We start from the raw sequence: 22,157 nt of genomic DNA on the forward strand, positions 1-22,157 counted from the left end.
TTAATCATCTATGTACACGTGTAAAACAGTGCACACTCACAGATGTGGGTTAGGTCAGTGTGCTTGTCCCTTTAAACCTACGTTCAAATCCCTTAACACGTAAATTAGAGTACATTATAATATCACTGTCAGGATATGGCACTGCCAACATACACCCCTAAATTGTCTGATAATCTACTGATGATACACTTGAACTTGAAACCCAGATGTACACGTAAACCCACACCACCATTCTCCTTGATGTACAAGGCAAACTCAACAATCCCTATATTTATATCTACAAGAATGGCCAGCCACATTTATGCAGCAAGTCCATCGTCTCCCAAAGCACCTCATACAAATAAAAAGGAGGCTTGGAAATCCCTAATCTTCCACATCTGAATGAGACCTCTGTTTAGGGCTGACGCTTCCGCCTCGGCTAATTTTTAGCGATGTCAAAGCCTTTTGTATCTCCATTGTCATTGCACTGTCGACACTACCTGATGATAGCTTCTTGTGTGATTTCTGCAAATGAAGCTTAAGCGAGCTGCTACTCAGACCTGCATTTACCCCGCAGATTGGGCAAACTTTCATTGTAGGCTTCCGCTGTTGCCACTCCATGGAAACTCTCCCGTGAAGTTTCTTATCCAGATCCACTAGGATCTTCGCAAAACCATCATTCGGTTGTGCCCGACGATGAACTTGTTTTAGAGAATTCCACGCCTCTAATAGAGTGCAATTCCTGCACCATAGGAAGATTACTTGGCTAAATATTTCTCGAAGTAATACTGTTGGAATCACAATTTACACCAAGTAAAGCAATACGGACATCGAAGATCGGTTGATGCCACGTGTATGAGGAGTATAATAGATTTTACTTACTTTCTCAGCATTAGGTATGCAAGCACTAGGGTGGCACTTCTACTTTTCCCCTCGAAGCAATGGACGAGAACCTTCCCTCTTTTTTGTTCAACACGATCAATAAAACCAATAGCTTCATCAAAGATGGTGCTGATGTTTGTATCGTCATTGTCGCATATCTGTTCACAGGGGGTTTGCAGTCTGATCAGAACAATGCAGGTGCCAAACAATTTACGAACACAATGAAATACATGCAGAGTTAGGGTAAATGTTTAAAACATTCAAAAGAGAAACATTTAGTATAAATGGAGAACGTGGATTATGGGAGAGAAGATGTCATTAGATAATGTTCACATGGGCTTATTTGGATGTGTAAAGACAGATGAGAAAGAACCCTTACAGCAAAATTCTTGTACTCGAATAGATCAGGAAACTGAGAATCGGCTTGTCCAATTTCATTGGAGCACAAACACAATACATGAGTAATTTCCAAGCGTTGCAGCGTGAATACAGATCGTGCAGCCAGCGCCCCACCGATGAACATGCAACTTGTAACTCGAGATGGCCTCTCTGTATTTGCAGCCCCAGATATCAATGCAATCCTCTCAAGAATGTGCTCAAGTCTAACCTGTTAGTTATAGAGAAATGTTTACAAGAAGGAGAAAGGAAAGGAAGAAAAATCACAGAAAAGGAAAGAAGGGACAAATATACCTTCAATTCATAAGCATCGACAACACCATTGTTGTCACTACCCTCGAAAAACCCAGAATTAAAATTGTTCTCTTGACATAGTTTGACAGCATCACACTTTAGCATTTCATTCCACTGTTCCAGTTCTTTGTTTGATTCAGCATCAACCTGAGCATGGTAATATATTGAAGTTTAGGAGAAATTATGCATAATGAAAGGACTTTCTGTTTCCTCATCTACGGTATCATATAAGAAAAAATTCAGTTTGCTTGAAGTATGTCCAACCTTGGCGTATTTGTGGAAATCCCGAAGCTTTGCTGTCAATCGCAGACTACGGAGGGGCTCCGCACTTCCTTTAGAGAACCTCCCATGCAAACTATCCCTTGACATAGGCGAGCTGCAGTCATAGCCTTCTTTATTTCCGGAATATGAAGACCTTGGAGCAGTTCTCTGTAATTCGGAATCACTAAAATCAGGATTGTTCTCATTGATAAGTCTTTCCTTACTTGGTGGAGAAGCACAATGAACACTTCCAGCAGCGTGAGAGGAAGACTCAGGAACTGCCAAATCCTCTTTGTCAGACTCCCCTGAGGATATTCTATCTATAATATTGAAGAATATTCGTAACAAGTTCTCCAGTCTTTGATGAAGTGTGAGTAAGAATATATGGAATCCCTGCAGATCCCTAAGAGCAGCTCGGAATCCACTACGAAATTCTTGAACAACTGAAGCCATCTCAAACGCTGGCATATCAGATGCACCAGTTTCTTGTATGGTAGGACGTCCTAACTTCCCTAATGTTATTTCATGCAACACATTAGAGGAGTACTCAGAACTGTTGAGTAGTAACTCAACCAACCTGGGATAAATTTCCTGGTCATTTGAGCGCTTTCCAGCAGGAGGTCGACGAGGAACCCCAGAGTCAATAGCCACAACTGGAAAATCAGAATGCACCGCATCATCTGATAGTGCACTCTTTATAGATCTTGGTGACTCCACAATATCTGAAAGTTCAGAAGTCTGTGGTATCAATACGGCATTATGAGTACCTAATTTGCTATCTACTGAAGTTGGCCTTCTATCCTTATGAAGACCTCTGATTACTCTTGGTTTGCATCGCTTGATTGCAGAATCAAAGGATTCCCCCAAACTGTCCATATTTCCCAAAGCCATTTTGTCAGCCAACAATAGATTTGCAGAATTTCCACGCCATCCGAGCTTATGGCAAGGAAGCCTATCCTCATTTCTGATGACAAGATCCAACATCAAGATCCTACCAAGAGCAGCCGCTGTTTTTTCTGCAGTTTCCCTCGACTCAAATACATTTGGGCTTTCAAGTAAAGGAGATCCATGAACATAGCTGCAAAAATTAAAGCTTTGGTCTTCAGTACACATATGAAAGCTCCAGTTATCTACTAAGAAGCATTTTCTAGAAGAGCACCTCATGGAACGTGATGCTTCCTCATTTAGTTTCTGTTAAAAGTATACAAGAAGGGGGGCAAAGAACAGGTTCTAGAAAACATATGGGAACAATTTAACAGCATGCAAAAGACCGGGCAATCAACATTTTTGCTGGGACTAACTAGTTCTGTGCATGCTAGATGGTGATCGAAGCATAACATTTCATACAGAATTAACTTTTTGTCTACATAAGAAATAGAGACACTAAGATGATAGTTAGACCTCATGAGCAAAAGGCATCGGCTAAGTTCAAGAGCTTCCAAAAGTTCTGAACACGTCATTTCCCCACATTCATCTCCTTCTGCACTTGCTGCATCTCTTGCTTTCTCTGCAGCTTCCTTAATCTGGAGCCACTCCAAGCTACAATTATGAATGACTCTGGCCTGCAAAATCCAACAGACAAAACATATAGTATTATTGTAGGTATAATATTATCACAGGAGTGAGGTGAGTGACAATGTACTACCTGAGGAGTTCGAACTCCAAGCCACTTTGCAATTTCATATCCAAGGCGTTCAGATTGCGTGGCCATCCTTGATGATGAAATCTTTATAACAGCCGCCGCTTCCTTAGTAGAAGCATCATCATTCCCTGGCTGGTTGAACATGCCAAAGAAGACAACACCCCCCGAATTTACAGTTACCTATATGCACACAACTGAAGAGATGACGGGGCAGCAAATAAGAATACAAATAATTACGCACATATTTATTCTGTAATTCAATACAGAAAACATAAAACAAAAATCCATATAATGTAGTTAATTTAGATTGCACACCTCAAGAGCTTTATTCATTTCATCCTCAGAATTGTCATTGCTACTATGCTCAGTGTGATGAAGTGATGAGAGCCTATCCCAGGAAAAATAACTCGACCCAATATCCAATGTAGCAGCTTTACCAAGTCTTTCCCAGAGATTGACTTCCGTGGTTTGCTCACAGGGAAGAGAACCTTTCCAATCAGCAACAAAGTCTCCTACACTGATTGGCAACCGTGATGACTACTACCGAACATTGTAACCACATTTCAACGTAAGAATAAGATAACAAAAAACTTGAAACAAACCTCGAAGGCATACTGTCAAACCTTGGAAGGCGGTGGGGGAAGCCAGATGAGTGATACTTAGCACTCCGTTTACGAACCAGTTCCAGCCATTGCGTGATTCTATATGCCGGCCCTGCGGCAACGTCACCCAACATATACAAGACCTGCATTCCAAATACACCCCCAAACAACCATGATTAATTTTCACCTCTCTTTCTCTAAAATTCAGTCACTACATGTCTTTAAATGCAAAATTAATACTACAACACCAGCACTCAAAGAAAGAAATAAAAATGCAGTATCGTATATAAGTTACTAACCCGGGAAGTGACGGTGAGAGGCAAAGGGGCCTCAAGCTCGTCAGATCCAGGGTCCAATTCCTTGTATTCCTCCTTGTCCTGTAATTCCAGCATATAAACAACAACAATACGAAATCAGAAACCCCAAAATGTTTCATTTCTTGATTGAAATCCCAAAAAAAAAAAAAAAAAAAAAAAGATGCAAAATTTAAGCAATGCACAGAAAACCCAGATCCCAAAACATCAGAAAAACACAATGGCATTCAAATTAGGCAAAATCCGAGATTTAACGATCTGGGTTTAAGAAAGAGGAAGGAAATATAAAGGGAAGGGAGGGAAATACCCGGAGCTGCAGAGGGTTGGTGATTGCAGGCTCCTGGATTTGCTCTTTTGCCATAATGTTTATTTTTGGGATATTTGGGGTTTTTCTTTAGAAAATGAAAAGAATGGGAGGAGGGTACCACTCTCTCTGTCTGTCCTTGAAGTCAGTTGGAGAGAGAGAGAGAGAGAGAGAGAGAGAGAGAGAGAGAGAGAGTGCAAAGGAGGACAAGTATAATTCAAAAAAGAAAGAGGAGTGTGCTTTTTTAAGAGAGAGAGTGCGAGATGGTTGGACGTTGGCGCCTTTTCAATTTTTTTTTTTGCTGTTCTGAAAACTATACGGTGTTATACGGTGGAGAGAGAGAGAGGAAATGGAAGATGGCGGTGGTTTTGGTGGCGGTTTGGCCTGCGAAACTGAAAGTAAGATGGGGCTTCGGGAAGGGGAATTGGCAGTGGTGGTTGCTTGAAGGTATGATGAGGATCACACTCTTCTGCTTTTGGGTTTTGATTTGTTTAATCAGACTGCATGAGACCCACTGATTCTCTGTTTATCATTTTCTTTTCTTTTCTTTTTTCAATGATTGTTGAATTTAATTTAATTTAATCAATAAAAAAAATTAATTAATTATAAGTTTGTGTACTTTGTCTAGAATAGATCCCCAGGGGTTATTTTCTTGTTTTGGAAAAGAAACTAGTTAAATGGGAAATGTGTTAAAATTTTCTTAGCAAAACTTGCATTCAAGTCAGGATAATATTAGAAAGATTAAATTTTTAAATCAAATTTGTACAATTAAATTATGTGTGACCAATAAAAGATAGGCGCGTTAACTGACACTTAATTAATAATTTAATCATCTACAACCATATCATTTAGTTTTTAGTTTAAAAAATTTGATCTTTCTAACATTATTCTTCAAGTTAGGGAGATTTTTGATATTATATTGGATAACAAGTTTGATACCACCTTGCTATGGCGGGCATATTTTGTGTCTTAACCCAATCTTTTTACTTGTTGATGTTAAATTTCGTTGTATAAAAAAAAGAAAAAAAATTTGGGGATGGGATCTTGGGTTAGGACTAACCAAGGGGAGAGACTCAATTAGAATTTTGGAGGATTTTAATTCTTTTAATGAATTTAGGTGTATTTAATCAGGATTTTAAGTGATTCTCTGAAATTCAATGTGTATTCAATCAGGATTTTAAGATAGTTTATAACATTTCACGTGTCTTTAATTAGAATTTGATTTTAAAGAATTTGAAAAATTGAGGAATTAGAGAGAATTGAAGATATTTCGTAGTGTATTTTAAGCATTCACAAATCTCACATCTCCCCATGAGATTTTGAGGGAATTGAATCAAAATTTTACATGAAATCTCTATAAATAAATTAAAATCCATAAAAATCCATAAAAAATTTCTAATTGAATACACCCCCACCCCCATATACATCATTGTGATATCTCGAGTCAATATCCTAATCCGATAAAAAAAAAGTACCCTTCTCCTAAAGAAGAAGAAATAATAAAGGTCCTAAAACAAGTTTGTACAAATGATGAATATTTTGGTGGAACTAGAGCAAATTGAACTTTTCGGATAAACCCTACTTAAGTTCGAAAGGGTTAATTACAACGTTGGTTGCCGAACATATATGTTTCACTTGGGTCATTTAGTTAAGTTTTATAAGGGCATTCAATTCCCTTTTTTAAATTTTATGATCTTTTAAATGCGTTGTTTATCTATTTTAGTTTTTTCGTTACATTATTGTTTACTTATCCATCTATTTGAGAAGTAAAATGCTCAATTGAAGGGTAGTAAAGTAGTCAAACAAGTGACATAATTAGAGAATCACAAAATTTGAAAATTAAATCAAATGCCAAAAATGAAAGACGAGGACAAGTGCAAAGACCATTGTCGTAATTAACCCATCTTAATTAGTATACTGACCACATTCTTGCCCAACCTACATGCATTATAAATATGTTGAAAGTTGCTTTGAGTGTGATTAGAGCTTTGCCTTATGAGAAAATTTTGCGTATGGCATCTTTCACAAGTTTAAATATGTGATATATTGTATTTTAATCTTATCGGACTGTACATCACTCTCGATTAGTATAACTGTCTTAACAAAACTTACGTTGTGATTTTCACTCTCGTAATCTTCTTCATCTCGTTTTACAAAAAATTTCCAACCCAAACAGTCATCACATTTACAAAATCCACAAACACACACACACACACAAAAAATCTCCCTCCTTTCCTTGTGCAGTTGAAAAATGTATTCAAACTCAAACACCAAGGACCTAACAATTGTATCAGAAAACTTCAGGCAGAGGCCTGCCTTCCAGAAATGACTTAAACAGCCTCAGTGATCTCCCAGGCTGTGAGAATGGAGCTTCATGGGAGGCACCTCTGATGGTGGCAAATGAGAGAATGTTTCCGTAAACTTGAGTCCACCCACCAACCTGGACGGAACAAGAAGAAATCGTATAAAAGTATAAAACCCGATTTCCGTTGCTCATCTTTTGTGACAAATAAATTCTTAGAATGGCACAAAAAAGGGTGATCATAAGCATTGCGACATAATACCTGCTTTCCCTCGAACCAAACTCGATAAGGGACAGTGGCGTTCAATCCTAACTCCGTTGCCAATCTATATACCAAACTTCGGCTTCCCGTTAATGGAATTACAGAATCCTGATCTCCACTGAATTGAATTTTTTTATGAATTAGTTTCGTAGCAGATAGAAGTATCCATATATCATGTGAGACTGAAATATAGTTACCTGTACACCAAGACTGGGATTCCTTGCTTCACAAGCGATCCGACTAGTGAGATTGTAGGTATTTCCAGGTTGAGCACTTGGTAGTCCAAAATGCTATATGCAGCAAAAGTATGAAATTTCTGTTAGTAGCTGCAGAAATTGTATTTGTTTAGAATTCCCACATCAGCTTTTTCTTTAATCTCAAGTAAAAAGAATTTACTTGCTGCAAACATCCCATCTCCGAACGCCAACAAGCCGCGCATGGAGAGCCTTCTGCACATCTTTCCGGTTCAAATAATTCACAGTTTTGTCTTCAACACACACATCTATCCTCTCAGTCATTTGCTGCAGCCACAAAATACGAACACTTAGATGTAAATGAGAAAAAAATTCAGAAAAATATGGAACTGATCTCCGTGCGCTCCTGTTTATTGATGTTCCTTAATATCCTATGATTTATTCATTCCAAAAGCTATAAAAATGGAATGTGCGGGCGGAGAAAATGCGTGTAACAAAAAGTTAAAACGAAGAGAATTAGGCTTACATTGGGGCTTATAACCTTGGATTGTGAGAGCACAGATGAAATGCAGACATCGAGGGTTACATCGTATTTGTCCACAAATTTACTTGTTTCTTTGCTCACTTGGCTCATAACCCTTGAGCAAACAGGCGACATCGAGTCTCTGTAGTACTCGCTCACATAGCGCGAATAGTTACAGACAGAAGTGAACATGTTGTATGTTGAATCGGATATTAGCCCGTGAGACCAGAAGAACTCCGCTCTCGAATTAAAGTCCGTGGCAAATTCTAGAACAGGATTTCCCAGCTGCAGTAAGAGAAAATATCCATATATTAGCTGATTCAACTTTCTGAACGACGAATGTTAGTTTCAAACTTCCAGTAAAAGTGCTTCTGCTCACAGCAATTCCTTTTAGATTGAACGACTTTTCCTTTCTGTTGATTTCAATCATAAGCTTTGCAAGTTGGGGGATGTAGTGACCTGGAATTAATAATAATCAGAAAAAGAAGAAAATAACAATAAGAAAGTGGATGAAACAGGAAATCGAAAACGACTCTCGGCAATGGTTATTTGCAGTACCTGCATAACTTTCTCCTGTTAGAAACAAATCCCTGTGCTTGTACTGGGGGAACTTGTTGAACCAGCGTTGCAAGAATACAAGATTGTCCCTCGCTTGAGAAGTCAAATGCAGAAACACAAAATATCGTAAGTTCTAAATTATGAATTAGGACAAAGAAGCATAAAAAGGAAAAAAAATGAAAAGAGCTTGTTAATACTAGAGATTTGCAGCTCAAGAGTTTTGAGCACTTGGGGGCAAAAGGAAAAATCTCTTTTCTCTATATCTCGTATCATGTGATATGATATATCTTGGTTGCACGGCAAAATCTCTTTTTCACGGGGGAGTTGCAAATTTTCTTCAATAGTTCGGGACTAGCGAGTAGTCCAGAAAATGAATTGTGAAGAATGACTCTAAAAAATCGAATGATGAAGATAGTTTAAAAAGTCGAACTACCCGGTAGACTCGCTACTAAAAACAAACCTAGGGAGCTGAAAGCAAAAGCTACAGCGAAATTTCAGCCAAGAATAACAGTTTGAAATGTCACTTCTCGAAAAGCCTAACCAACTTTAATGCAGTCCACTTGGAAAACCAAATTTTCAAAAGGACAAAAGCAGAAAGAAAGAAACAAAAGGATGAACAGATATTATTGGAAGCGATAGAACATGGACAATGTACCTGTTGCCTCGTCATCCACTGCTATATAGGAGGAGCTTGATTTAGCATAAGAGAATCCCACTCCAACTGGTGTCTCTAAATACAACATATTTGCCTCTGCATTATATCAAATGCCGAAATTATGAATGTGTTAATTTCCAAGTCATGCAGCTTAGCCACACCGAGCATCGTTCTTTTTAATATACAAGGGATATTGGGGAAGGGAGAATTGAGCGCGGAGAGCGGAAACTAAAACTGATCATTACCTCTATTCCAGCTGTACTCATTTCTAACCAGAACCTCACCATCTGGTCTAAAAGGTCCATTCTCAGAGAATGCTCCTACCCCAAGAGAAGAACAACCGGGTCCTACATGAAAACAAAGTTTAACCCAACAATGAAGGAACCGCATTACATGTGTGAGTTAGGTCAGTTAGTCAGGGCAGCGTGCCGGCTCTTTTCACTCAAGTTTGAATCCCGCATATAGATTAGAGTAATTTAGAATATAACAGTGTCAAGAAAGAAACATGAAGCAACTGCATTGTAAATTTATTTCACATTGAAGGAAGTAAAGGGGAGTAATTGGTTACTGACCTCCATTCAACCAGAGGACCAAAGGCTTTGAAGCTGGAGTGATTTCGGCTTCAGCAAAGTAGTAAAAAAGAGATTTGTGGTTGTGATCGTCCACGGTAATGTAACCAGAAAAATGTTGGAATCGGACAGGGGGTTGTCCAGGAAGGCTGGTAATCTTGTGATCAGGATGGTGATGAGAAGATAACTCAACAGCCTCCATGGAAGAGCAGAGCTGAAGAAAAATTGCTGCAGCCATTGACATGGCCTTCCATGTTTCAGAAGGACACATTGTTTCAGAAAAAAGGAGGGGGGGGTGTGGGGAGAGAGAGAGAGAGACAGAGAGAGAGGTGTTTAAATGTTAGTGGAGGGCATGTGGGTGAGAGTGGGGGGACTATATAGATGGAGAGAAACTTACCTAAACCAATGCCATTGTAGACGTTGCAGTTGTATTTTCAAGTCAACCGTTTTGATTTTCAGTCGCGATAACGTGTGCTTAGCCTACTATAATGCTATTATGACGGTATTTCAAACCAATCATCTACTTCCATGCATTTTAATTTTCTCATGCAGTAATGTGTTATTAACTTGAGATATCACTACAACAATCTCCATTATTCTAAACTACTCTAATTTAAAAGACCGTGATTGAAACTCAAATGTAAGAGGACAGACGTGCCAACTGACGTGACCTACATGGGTAATGCCATACCTTGTTTTATATTATGATTACATTCCTAGCTTTTTGATTGCAGGCCTGAAAACGGTGATGAAAGAGATGTGTGAGAGACAGAATGACTTGACTGTAGAGAGCGAGTCTGGTCTGTACTTATTTAGTCTTTTGAAAATCGTAGAGAGCATGATGGAATCAATGGCCTTTGCTTTACAAGAGCTCTGAATTAATTCTCAGAAATTTCAGTTTTGTTATTTCTGCAATATTCTTCTTCCTTTTCAACTAAACAGTCTTGAGCATGATCCATGGAAAGTGGCTTTACAGGAGATTACTTTCCATCTCAGAAAAAATGTGTGGAAAATAGCATTATATGTGTGTGTGTGTGTGTGTGTGTGTGTGTGTATTTTATTGTTCTTAAGCTCATTTTTTTACTGTAATTTTCTGATATGAATTTATTTCTTTGACAGCATCACGAAGCATGAGAGGTTTGTAGTTTCTTTTGGTTTTCCCAAAAAATTGGCTTGATTTGATAACTTTTCTTGATCTACAAGTACAATCCCATATCTAGTTTTCTAATTTAGAGAATATTTGAAAGTTGATATAGGACACTGACCGTCTTATTGAAGCATATTTCACATTGAACTATATTGAAGGATTTTGCTACTAATTCAGCTGATAATTTTTGTGACGAAAACTCGCACTCAGAACTTTTCCAATACTTTGTTCCACAGATACAACTTCTGAATTGGGAGTGGTCAAATTTGAAGTCCCAAATTATGGTCGAATTTAAATTTAAAACTTAAAAAATGAAATTGAGAAGAGAAATATTGATGAGTTACGTGATAGTTAGTTCACAAATGCTATAGTTTGAGTGGATACTTATCATCAAAAGCTCTCAAACATTTTCTTTATGTATTTATCCACAAAAGAGTTTTGTTAAAAAGTGTCTTGTTATAATAATGATGTATTCAACTTTTGGAAATGTTGTCATTTTCTTTTCGTATTTTATATGAATTGAACACTCACAAGGATGCAGGTCCACAGAGACAACACATGTTCCCCATCAGAGCTTCACAAACAAGAAGTAATTTTGCTTCTAAATTCTAATGGGACCCGATCTGCTTCCTTTCCTTCTCTAAAACTCAATTGTTAAAATAAAAAAAGAAAAGAAAAACAACACATTGCAGTGCGTGGCGTTTCTAACAAATGATTTTGCATCTCACCAAATGACCACTGAGAAAAATGGTCATACGAGATTATAAAAACTTCACCTTTTGCATTTTTAAATCTAAAAGGTGTAGCAGTTAAAAACTTAAAAGGGTGCCTTTGTTGACACCAAATTTCGTTAGGTTTTTTTTCTAAAATAAATCGTGTGCCTTGTACGTAATTTGTGTTTGAGATTATTTAGGACATTTTAACTCTCCATTGCCTTCTAAAAAGTTGTCTTCAACGAAAAAAAAAATCTAGAGCTTCTACAAACTACAAAATAAAAATGACTATACAATGGAATAATATTTGTTGTTCTAAAACAAAAAGGAAGTTTAGTAGAATGACATGATATAATTATGGTCGAGTTTCTCTCTAACAATATAGTGCTCAAAATATATAATATATCACATGTTACTGAAGTATAGTTGTCCTCTAAAATAATGGTAATCATCAAACTTACATTGTTTTTACAAAGTTAAAATGAGGTCAAATGTCCATAATAACTCTAAACATAGGTCATGTGTAGTACTTTGGATAGAAAATTTAACGGTGTTAAGATGAGATGATAAATTAACGATTTTGAAAAGTTGATATGAGACATATGACAAATTAAAAAATATGTATAAATTCATGTGACATTTCAAATATTAAGTACGAGGTAAACCCAGTGTAGTTTTAACGTAACAATTTTGTAAGTACACCCATTTAACCTCCTCTACTTGACACGTGCCACTGCCCATTTAACCCAATATAATTTTAACTAAGCAATCCTGTCAGTATTTGACTTTGATTGGTTTAACATTTGAGATTGTAAGTCGATCATTTTAGTCAGCTTCTCATTTTATTCTAAGTGAAACATTATACGAGATTAGCTCTCTAGTGGAGTCACATGATGCAAGTGTTCACCCTCGACCATGAAGAAGAGGATCAACTCTTCAAGGTGACACCTCCTTGGTTTATCAAGAACAAAAAGGGTACAAAACAAACTCGAATTTACAAACAATTGCATTTTTCTTTCTAATTTAACATCGATCATCTATAATATTCTTTTAAGATCTCTTCCAATAAAGTAAAGACTAAATGAAGTAACCACAATCGACGAATCTTTAACCTAGATATTCACTTATGATGTTTAAGCATAAGATAAAATCTTCATCATGAAGTCATTGCATTTGATATCCAAATAGATTCCATCACTGGGCCATATGGTATGAATAGACAAATCACATCTATATATCCCATGCTTTGGTTATGGCAGAAACATGGTCCCAAGATACATACATTTCATGAATATGGATGGTCTTCTTCATCATTGCTTCAACCCCTTGTCTCTGATTTTTAAGTTCATAATTTTGGCATCTAACAAACGCTCAACATTATCAATTTGCTCTTAGGTTAATGGTTGTTTCCAAGGGCGGAGCTAGAAACTTTTTTTAGCAGGGGCGGCCTTCTTAACCTCCAAATTTGAGGAAAAAAATTCACGATAGTAGAATTTTTTTCTATAATTCCATTGCTTTTCTTTTTTTATCAAATTTCATTAAGCCAACTTGTAGACTTTTTTTTTCACAATGATAGCTTATTATACGTATTATTTCAAAATTCTAACTAAAGTACATAAATATGATAAATTTTAATTCTGTAAGCATCCTTATTTTTTTTTGCCTCCATAGAACTTTAGTTGGGGTAGTTGCTCTTAGTAGGTCTTAACTGCCTTCGTCCTTGGTTGTTTCTGATATCAAAAAAAGCTTTAGATTTGAATTTTCGCTTTTCTGTGAAAAAAAATTAAAAAGAAATTTTGAAAAGGTAATTCGATTGTATCCTTTCATAAAAATGTTGAAATTCTTTGATATGTTTTAATTTCTTCCATGATACCATAGTTTTGAAGCTTGTCTAGAATTATAAGGTAAAAAAGGATTTAAAAAAAAAAAAAAGTATGAATGGGAAGTGGTTAGGAACATCACCGTTGGAAAATGTGTCAGGGTAGAGTTTATATATTTTTATAAACTCCTGGCATGCAAGCAAAGTTTTCACCTTTTTTCTTCCACTGTTCTTTTATATATACTAAGGGGACGTTTGTTGCGCCGGACTATCTCGAATTGGATTAGGTTCAAGGACTAAGCTGGACTGGCTTAGACAAGACTAAACTGGACTAACTTAGTGAAGTGTTTGGTGCAGTATTGGACTAAGAAGCTGGATAATAACAAATTATAATATTATATTATTTAATATATAAATTATTAATATTTTATTATGATCTTATCTTTTTCTTCATCTTTTCCTACCATTTCCGTCACACTCTTTTCCTCTTCTCTCATCGTCCCACCCTCTCCCTCTTTTTTTCGTCTTAGACCTCTCAATTCATGTCTCTTTCTCATTCCTGGTCAAACTCCTTATTGATTGCAGTGTCTATTTCTCTGTCCTCCCTCCCTCTCTAGCTATGTGTTGTTCGAATGGAACCTCACGGCTCCAATTTCCGACAAGTTGCAGGTTTCCCGATGTGTTTTCCGGCTAACCCTCGTTAAATTGGATGAAGTTAGCACCGCCAAAAAATTCATCACCATCCCTAGACCGAGATCTTAGCTTTGAATGCTCAAATCTGTCATGGATTTGAAGAAGCCCAAACAGGCCGAGACTTCTAGGCCATTTTCCGGCCACATTCGACCACATTTTGACCTCTATTCAGGTAAAATCGTAATCTTGTCACTCCCAGCTTCAATTTGGTATATTTTATATGAAAGTTGGTTGTGAAATGGATTTGAAAGGGAGTCGGAAGGTTAATGATTGATCTAGGTGACCGGAGATGACGAGGAGTCTATTGGGAGTGGTTGTTGAGCATGACGAGGACGACAAAGAGAGGATAGTCTTAGCTAGTCCCATGGTTATTGGGGGGTCTCGCTAAGACCTTTTAGTGAAGGGTTTTGTCCATACTAGTCCCGTTTAATCTCATTAATGTTAGTCCCAGCATGGAACAAACACAGTATTGGACTAATAGCTAGTCCAGTCCAGTCCAATCCAACTTAGTGAGGGCAAACAAACGCCCCCTTAACGGATTTGGATTTCATCGTATCCAAATGGTTGGGATTTCAGAGATTTTTACATTTTAATTATTTATTGTATGTTGTACAATTATAAATTATTTAATTATTTAATTTAAAATTAAATAAAAAGAGTACATGATGAAAACTGATCACACAATATACAACAAATGATTAGGATATGAGAATCTTTAGAATCTATAAAGGATCCAAGAGAGCATTCTCATCCTATATTCCTATGTTAATCCCTTTTGATGAAATTTATAATTTTTATATTCGTAGTGGAGAAAAGCTCATCAACTTTTCTATATTTAAATAGCTTCATAATATAATAAAATAAAATAAAAAATTTGTCAAAAAAAGGAAAATATTATTGAGTTCCTTGTTTTAAGGGCATGTAGTAAGTGCCACAAATCACAACCTGTGTCCATAAAGCAGGTTGACTTGAACTTTAAGAAAAGCTAGCTTATGAGTTGCTTCTTTTTGTTATATATATATATATATATATATCATGTTCCTCAATTTAGGGAAGTAAGATTCTCTCCCTTCCTATTTTTATCCCTTTCCTTTCCCTCCTCTCATACATTATTTTTTATCTTATTTTCTTTATGAAAAAATCAATATAAGATGATGACATAATTTAACCGTAACTGTTTAAGTAGGAAGGAAGAGAAGGAGAGAGAATCCTCTTCCCAATTTAGGGACGCTGTAAAGCATGATAGCTTTGACAGGAGATGCTTATGTTGTTTTCTGTTTGGCGATTGCCTTTTTTAGGAAGATTTTGTTATCTACTTAGAGGAATTCAGTGTTTCAGAGCACTCCGTGCTAACACAAATTTTTAACATCGTTTCAATTAGTATGTTACTGACCCAAACACAACACTAGTGCTCCAAGCATCTAGGTTATAACTTTGAGGGGTCCCAGTGTAGAGGCGCAATTTTTTTAAGGGCATTTTGTCCAGCATTTGGTGGGCCTATTATTGTCTACGAGCCATGATTTGTGCATGTCAACTGCTAAGTGTTGCTAAGTGCCCCTGCCGAGACCCCTTGCCCGGTCTTCTCGACAGTGCCTCGTACCAAACATTCAGAGGACACTAGACAGACCTTCACTTGTGTTTCGTAGGCTCCAGTGGGTCGTGGGATTCCATGGTCCCCATATGGATCGGCCCATACACACAACAGTTCAAACTGCAGTTGTGACGAAAACTTGAATTTATATGCTGAACCTAAGTTACAGATTATGAGCTCACTCCTGACTCCTCCCCATCACGATACAATCTACACAAGATGGCCATTATCAACGTCATGTTGGGCCACATAATTATAAAGATAATCTTGCAGACTACGTATGACACGGAGAATGCTATCGTCAACCACCACGTGCGCAATTCATATGTCAATAAATAAAATTGAATCTTAAGCGACTGACGCTAACAATCCATGCCAGCCTCTGAAACTGAGAATATAGTCACGACAAAAACAATTGCGATTTTCTATCCATATAAACAAGAGCAGAGGAAGAGAAAAGACTCTCGATTCACAAACCCTCGCAAGAAAAAAAAAATGTGAACTTGATTACATAGAAAAAATTGAGTGATATGCGTACCACAATCCCAACTCTGTTTAATTATACAGGGAACTCTAGTGCTTATGCGCGAGAGAGAGAGAAATGCTAGCAGCGTGGACAAGAACTTTATGTGAAAAGTATAAAAAGAAAAAAGAATTGGCATAACAAACAATCTGAAGGCGGCGTCTATCACGAAGAGGGACCAAAATCTGCTGTCTGATACGAAGAGGGATCAAAATATGCTATCACGAAGAGGGATCAAAATCTGATGCAGCTGATTTGTAAGCCGAGATGGGCTGATCGATTTCCTTACGAGATGCTTCCCAAAGTTGCTGTTCTATCCCCAGCTTCCTCAGCTCATACAAACCCCGCTCCACTGCCACAAGTAAAGCACTTATACGTTCATTTACAGCAACAACATTAGATAGAAACTACAGAATTCGCAACACAAACAAGGTTCCCAATCTACGTATTTCTATTTCTCCGTTTAATTCCAGTCAAGGTCATGGCATTATTTTAGCAATTCAACTAACGAATTCATTGATAGCCCATCATTAATAAGAATGCCTTCAATTAAATACAGGCAAGGCCAGCTGGCCTGATGAGTGCCACTGTTGATTGATATTTGGTAATGAAGAAAGCTTACCATCCACGGCATCATGGCAAGTTGGTGTCTGTGCACTGTGGCTTATCCATAGCTGAAGCCGGTCGTCTGCAATATCGTCTTCCACACCATGTACTTTAGCTCTTCTCCAAAAGTAAGTCAGCCAAGCCTGCGATGTCAACGGAGTACTCAAACAATGTCAGCATGATAGCAGAACGAGAGCATATATGGGATATTCAAGGGGGTAAACCAACTGACCACTTTGAAAGAAATATCTTCAATTTCCTCATCACTAAGATCTGCAAGAAAAGAAAGATGGGATAGTGATAAAGGTAATTGCCATCAGTTTAAATCTATCTATAAACTGGGTGTGTAATACAACATAATTTTATCAGATGACTTAACTTTAAGCAGGTAAATTTTGAACTACTTGCTTGGTCTTGGATATTCCCCAAAACACACCGTGTGTTCACTTTTTTAGGTCAAAAACGTGTGATCGCTTTTGGGCACGGGGAGGGTGAAGAATATAAAGGGTCTCATAATATGATAAACCATTCTCACATGCAATTTTTTTTTCTGTTACTAGTAAACTTTCCCCAATATTCCTTGTACCAAAATTAAACTCCGGAAGCAAAAAGGTTCGATTAAAAAATTTCGACATAGGGTCGAGGTCACCTTTTCTAGTCAATCACATGCCTTCGCCTAACCCCACCTAAAACAAAACGGCCAAACTTATACTAATCATAAGTTACAAGGAAAAGTCATCACGAAAGATGGAGGCTTTGAGAAATAGTAATACAAATATTTTCTTGTATGATTAAGATTTGTGTGCGTTGAGATTCCTTAATTTCAGCATAAATAATAGATATGAAGACACATTGTGCAACAGATCAAAATCTCTCTCTTACCAAATGCCTCCATGAACTTAGGGTCGCCAGGTGATTTGGAATCTGAAATTCAAATGAAAAGTAAGGTAAGCATTTTTTATGAGATTCTTTCTGCTCCGGTCCTTAAAAACCCTTGGACAACTCTACAATAGCCAATATGAAAGAGTTTGAAAGCAAGAACAAAATTGTTGCGCCAAACAGCATTTGAACTATTAAGCATATGGATGTAACTATCAGAATAGTTTAACAAAAAACCATAATCAGAATCACTACAAATTAATTATATTGCCAAGAAATGGTTATAGTTTAAAATCAAGAATATGAAAGGAAAGAAGTACAGGGCATATGACTGAGAAAAAGACTTAACTAATTAAGTCCATTTTCTCCACAACATCTTCGAGCTATCGTATGAAAGAAAACATATAGTTCGACACATATTTTCACATTAAAAATAGACAACCAAGCGTGAAAAGAATGGAAGGATAAGATCATGCAATAATAAAGTTCACTTCTGTCCCAGAAAGGGGGAGGAAAAAGAACTCTAGAATAACATAGACAATTAAGAAAAATACCTAAAATGGACTGCCGAACGGAATTAGGACGTATATGTTTGGCCAATGCAATCGCAACAGCATCCTCAACCTAAAAGAAATGCAGTGCAGAAATTAGAAGTTGAAAGCCAGATAATATATAAAGTATACATTGTTTTAAAGAAGAATACAAAGATTTATATGTCAAAGATTAGAAATAGACCTTTAGAGAAGATAGTTCCCTCATACCCATTTCCACTGAAAGCATACTCTCAATATTTCCTTCGCCGGTAAGGTCAGTTAAATCCCGTGCCAGCTTACTTCTATCTGGATCATCACCACCTGGTACACATCATACAGTACAAAATTTTAATTGAGTGCATCAAATGAAAAACCAAATTAGACAGAACAAAATCGTCTTCTTTGATATAAGGAATGAATAAACCAACTTTTTCCCCAAGATTCCTCCTTTGCCTTTTGTCCAGCAGAAATGACAACTTCAAAGGGAAGAGGAGCTAACGACGACCAGTGCTCACGCTTTGACACTGCTATATCTGCACATATGCCTAAGCACAAAAGAAAACAGCAAATAAAGCAAAATCTAACTAATTATAAATCCACAAATTGATTCATTCAAATCCATATTCACATATACACATGTATAAACACACTTCACCATACACTTTCTTGATGTTATGACCATGATGGAATAGACAATTTTGAAACTAACCAAATCTCCAAATAAAGTGCAAAATTCCTCAGGAAGCTGAGATATCAGATTTAGGCATGCAATTTATATCCTCATTCAGGAAGGAGAAGATGGTAGGAAATAGAATACCATGTTGCACAGCTAAACCCCAGTAACGAGCAAGCCAACATCTCTTCAAAACAACTTCCTCCTAAAAGATGGATACGGAAATAAAACTTAATAGTATGAACAGATAAAAAATAAATCTCACTCAAGTTTCAGTAGACAAACCATCTCTTCTTGAGTTAAAATCATTCTTTGCGTCTTTGTACGAAGAGTCCTTGCTTCAGATTCTGCTTCTCGAAGCTGTTCAACTGCTGCTGTAGCCCCGTCTTTTAAATTCTGATTTTAACAAGAGAATAAACTCATGAAGCTATCACATAAATCAGAAACACATGATTAAGATCTAAAGAATATACCTCAATATAAGATCTAAAGAATATACCTCAATTTCTGAACGAAGAGTTGCAATTTCCTCCTCTTTCCCATCCTTGTTTTGCTTGGCAGCGAGAAGAGCAGCCTGAACAATCAATAATTTTTGGTCTAAAGATAGCCACTACGTCATTTTTAATGGAACAAGTTTCAATCAATAATTTAACCTCCCCACTTACCTCTCTTGAACGCAAAGCTGCTTCCTTCCTGCAGATGAATCATTTAAATAATCACAACCAGGATATCAAATAATAGCAGAACTGATGCAAAACAACTCAACATTACCTGCTCAACAATTTGGCTTCCATGCTTACACCTTCACCCAGATTAGCAACCTGTATTGAACATAAAAAAAGCTGAATCAGCACCGCTACCTTCTTTGTAGCAAACTTAAGCTAATATTGTCAAAACTATAACACTATGTTTGGATGAGGGAAATAAACTTGCAGTTTGGACAATAGACAGAATTTATAAATTGACACACACCAATTACCTTGTTTTGATTCATACAACAACAACAAAGCCTTATCCCACTAAATGGTTGATTTATAAACATTGAAATTTTAAATTTCCGTGTGGAAAAAAAAAATTGGAATTAGGGACCTCCAATTCCCAAGTTTAAATTCCATGTAAATAGGTGTCATTTCCAAATTTCTATGATTCAGAGTCTAAAAAAAAAAAATTAAAAAAAAAAGCTCAACCATGAGTTGACACCGCCACCACCGCCCACCCACCATCATCACCACCATTGTGGCTCCTGCCACCACCACATACCGTTGTGGCCCCCGTCACTGCTGCCGCCACCAACCACCGCCATCACCACTACTCACATCATCACCCCCGCCGCCACTACTAGCACATTTTTTATACACACATTAAATTCCGTATCAAATTCCATTGTTCTTTTAAATTAACCCAACAAGAAAATTCACAAGTTCTAGAAAATAAAATTCTATCATTTTAGAATTCCTTAATAATCTTAAATTTTCTCATCCAAACACAGTGTAGAGTAACATATAAGGCATGATAAAAGGAAACATCTGATTTTTAAAGGGCAACATTTCTGATTTACAAGCTATACAGTTAAATCAAATATGAATAAAAGGATTGACCTGTTTCTCAAGTTCCTTTGCTCTGGCCTCTGCTTGCGCATGTTTTTCTTCAGCAAGGCGAAGCTGTAATGCATATTTAGGCATAAATTTCACAAATAGAATATAACGAGTCATGTTCTGTGCATGCGTGGTTATGAATGTATGTCTGTATTATGATGTAGAGTATTTGCATAAGCTTGGGTGTATTAGAATGTATAAGAGCACACCTTCTCGAGTATAATCTCATTATCTTCTTGTAGCATATCAAGCTGCAATTACAGTACATGTTAGTTTCAAGACTATTTCTTAAAAACCAACACTTAAGGTTCCGCAAATACCAATCTTAAATTCAATTGTAGTGATAAACGTATCCTTAAATACAGGTAAAGGTTATCAGCATCTGTTATGAAGACAGAATTTGAGGGACGAAAATGACATACTTCATCACGAAGTGCAGAAGCCTCACGCTCATCTCCTGGGGCTTTGGGGTTTAACTGTCCAATATCTGGCGTAAACCTGTCCCGGTAACAAATTAAATATATTAGCTACACATACTTCCTAAACTTTGATAACATCAACTAGCTACAACAATGCAAGTGAGAAATAGATATCTTCGGAACTTGCCTTTTATCTCTATTCCTAGTAGGAGGATCAATTGGAGGTATGGTTACCGGAGTTCTAAGCGAGGGTTTGCTCAGCGGTGGCACTACTGCCGCTGAACGAACTGATATAGAGGGTCTCCCTGCTGATGTGGAACGAACCGATGTTGTATGCTCTACAAAGTTCCTACCTAACTAATTAAAATACCAGAGTTCAATCAGCCATAAGATCACCACATGCAAATCCTCTTACAAGCTTACTAATAGAAAGTTAAGTCAAAATAATTAACTTAACACTAATTAAGAACAAGGCAATAACAAAACTCTAGCAGGAAAAATAATTTAAGTTCAATTCGACTCGAATTTAACTAAAATCTCTATAAAATTAAGCTCCTTCTCAATCTAAACACAACGAACTAAGCACAATTCAGATCTTAAAACAGCATTAACGAAATTAAACTAAATAAATAAATAAAAACTTCAATTCCACTTAATTCAGATCACGCAATTATCAGCGTAGATTCTGAATTACCGCAGGAGACGGAGATCTATTAGGCCGAGTAACCGGAATCGCCGGAAGAGGCTTTGCGCCGTTAGTAAAACCATTTCCGGACAAAGAAGACGGTCCATGACGCGGCTGAGCGAATTGGAAACCGAGATCATCGTCGTCGTCTTCGTCATCGCCGGTGGACTGAGAAGCCATGACCTGAGCTAGCCGCTGAGCCGCGGCTTTAGCGGCGAAGTTTTGATTTCGCTTGATGGTGGAGATTCCGGTGGCCGACGGATTAAGCCGGGAGTGAGGGTGCGCCGGGGACATCGCCGGAGAAGAGCCTGCGCTGCTCGATCCTCCGCTCCACTGGCGCGAGTACCCCGGACTCGCAGGTCTCCTCCGATCCATCTATTTATGTGTATGTGTGTGTATTGCTGTGAAATGAAAGCTGATATTTTCTCGAGAAATTTTTCTCGAAGTTAGATTTTCTCGAGAAAATCGAAGGAAAATCGGGGGGTGGACTGAGGGAGACGAGAGAAATAGGGGAAGGTGTGTTTCCCTTTTGAGTTCGGGGGTC

At 37.4% G+C, this 22,157-nt stretch overlaps 3 protein-coding genes across 5 annotated transcripts; all 3 read right to left on the reverse strand.

Moving 5' to 3' along the window:
• Window positions 1–92: 92 nt before the first annotated feature.
• LOC103942720 (dual specificity protein phosphatase PHS1) lies at window positions 93–4,843 on the reverse strand. Of its 3 annotated transcripts, none has more exons than XM_009352907.3 (11): window positions 4,678–4,843; window positions 4,356–4,433; window positions 4,078–4,199; window positions 3,770–3,971; window positions 3,458–3,634; window positions 3,214–3,374; window positions 1,816–2,890; window positions 1,552–1,698; window positions 1,241–1,468; window positions 862–1,019; window positions 93–721 (listed from the first exon to the last, which is right to left on the reverse strand). In XM_009352907.3, the coding sequence occupies exons 1-11, from the start codon at window positions 4,729–4,731 to the stop codon at window positions 364–366; spliced, it is 2,760 nt and encodes a 919-aa protein (XP_009351182.2). In that variant the 5' UTR covers window positions 4,732–4,843; the 3' UTR covers window positions 93–363. The 3 variants fall into 3 exon arrangements, with proteins under 3 accessions (XP_009351182.2, XP_009351181.2, XP_048422645.1); XM_009352906.3 differs by having other exon boundaries at window positions 4,057–4,199; XM_048566688.1 differs by lacking the exons at window positions 4,078–4,199; window positions 4,356–4,433; window positions 4,678–4,843 and having other exon boundaries at window positions 3,458–3,648; window positions 3,770–3,905.
• A 1,929-nt stretch (window positions 4,844–6,772) lies between these two features.
• On the reverse strand, window positions 6,773–10,012 carry LOC103927141 (serine carboxypeptidase-like 45). The gene is made up of 10 exons (XM_009336036.3): window positions 9,741–10,012; window positions 9,414–9,515; window positions 9,169–9,264; window positions 8,514–8,606; window positions 8,335–8,414; window positions 7,959–8,240; window positions 7,635–7,759; window positions 7,436–7,528; window positions 7,239–7,356; window positions 6,773–7,114 (listed from the first exon to the last, which is right to left on the reverse strand). The coding sequence occupies exons 1-10, from the start codon at window positions 10,006–10,008 to the stop codon at window positions 6,965–6,967; spliced, it is 1,407 nt and encodes a 468-aa protein (XP_009334311.3). The 5' UTR covers window positions 10,009–10,012; the 3' UTR covers window positions 6,773–6,964.
• Window positions 10,013–16,186: 6,174 nt separating this feature from the next.
• On the reverse strand, window positions 16,187–22,157 carry LOC103927142 (coiled-coil domain-containing protein SCD2). Its single transcript, XM_009336037.3, has 17 exons — window positions 21,623–22,157; window positions 21,116–21,285; window positions 20,932–21,007; window positions 20,719–20,760; window positions 20,513–20,575; window positions 19,686–19,735; window positions 19,580–19,607; window positions 19,414–19,488; window positions 19,200–19,310; window positions 19,059–19,119; window positions 18,670–18,786; window positions 18,444–18,562; window positions 18,263–18,332; window positions 17,712–17,753; window positions 17,062–17,102; window positions 16,846–16,972; window positions 16,187–16,575 (listed from the first exon to the last, which is right to left on the reverse strand). The coding sequence occupies exons 1-17, from the start codon at window positions 21,986–21,988 to the stop codon at window positions 16,445–16,447; spliced, it is 1,689 nt and encodes a 562-aa protein (XP_009334312.2). The 5' UTR covers window positions 21,989–22,157; the 3' UTR covers window positions 16,187–16,444.

Source organism: the organism of the source record quoted next, unplaced genomic scaffold (assembly GCF_019419815.1).
Source record: "Pyrus x bretschneideri cultivar Hongxiangsu unplaced genomic scaffold, Pyrus_bretschneideri_v1 Contig42, whole genome shotgun sequence".
Classification (NCBI taxonomy): domain Eukaryota; kingdom Viridiplantae; phylum Streptophyta; class Magnoliopsida; order Rosales; family Rosaceae; genus Pyrus; species Pyrus x bretschneideri.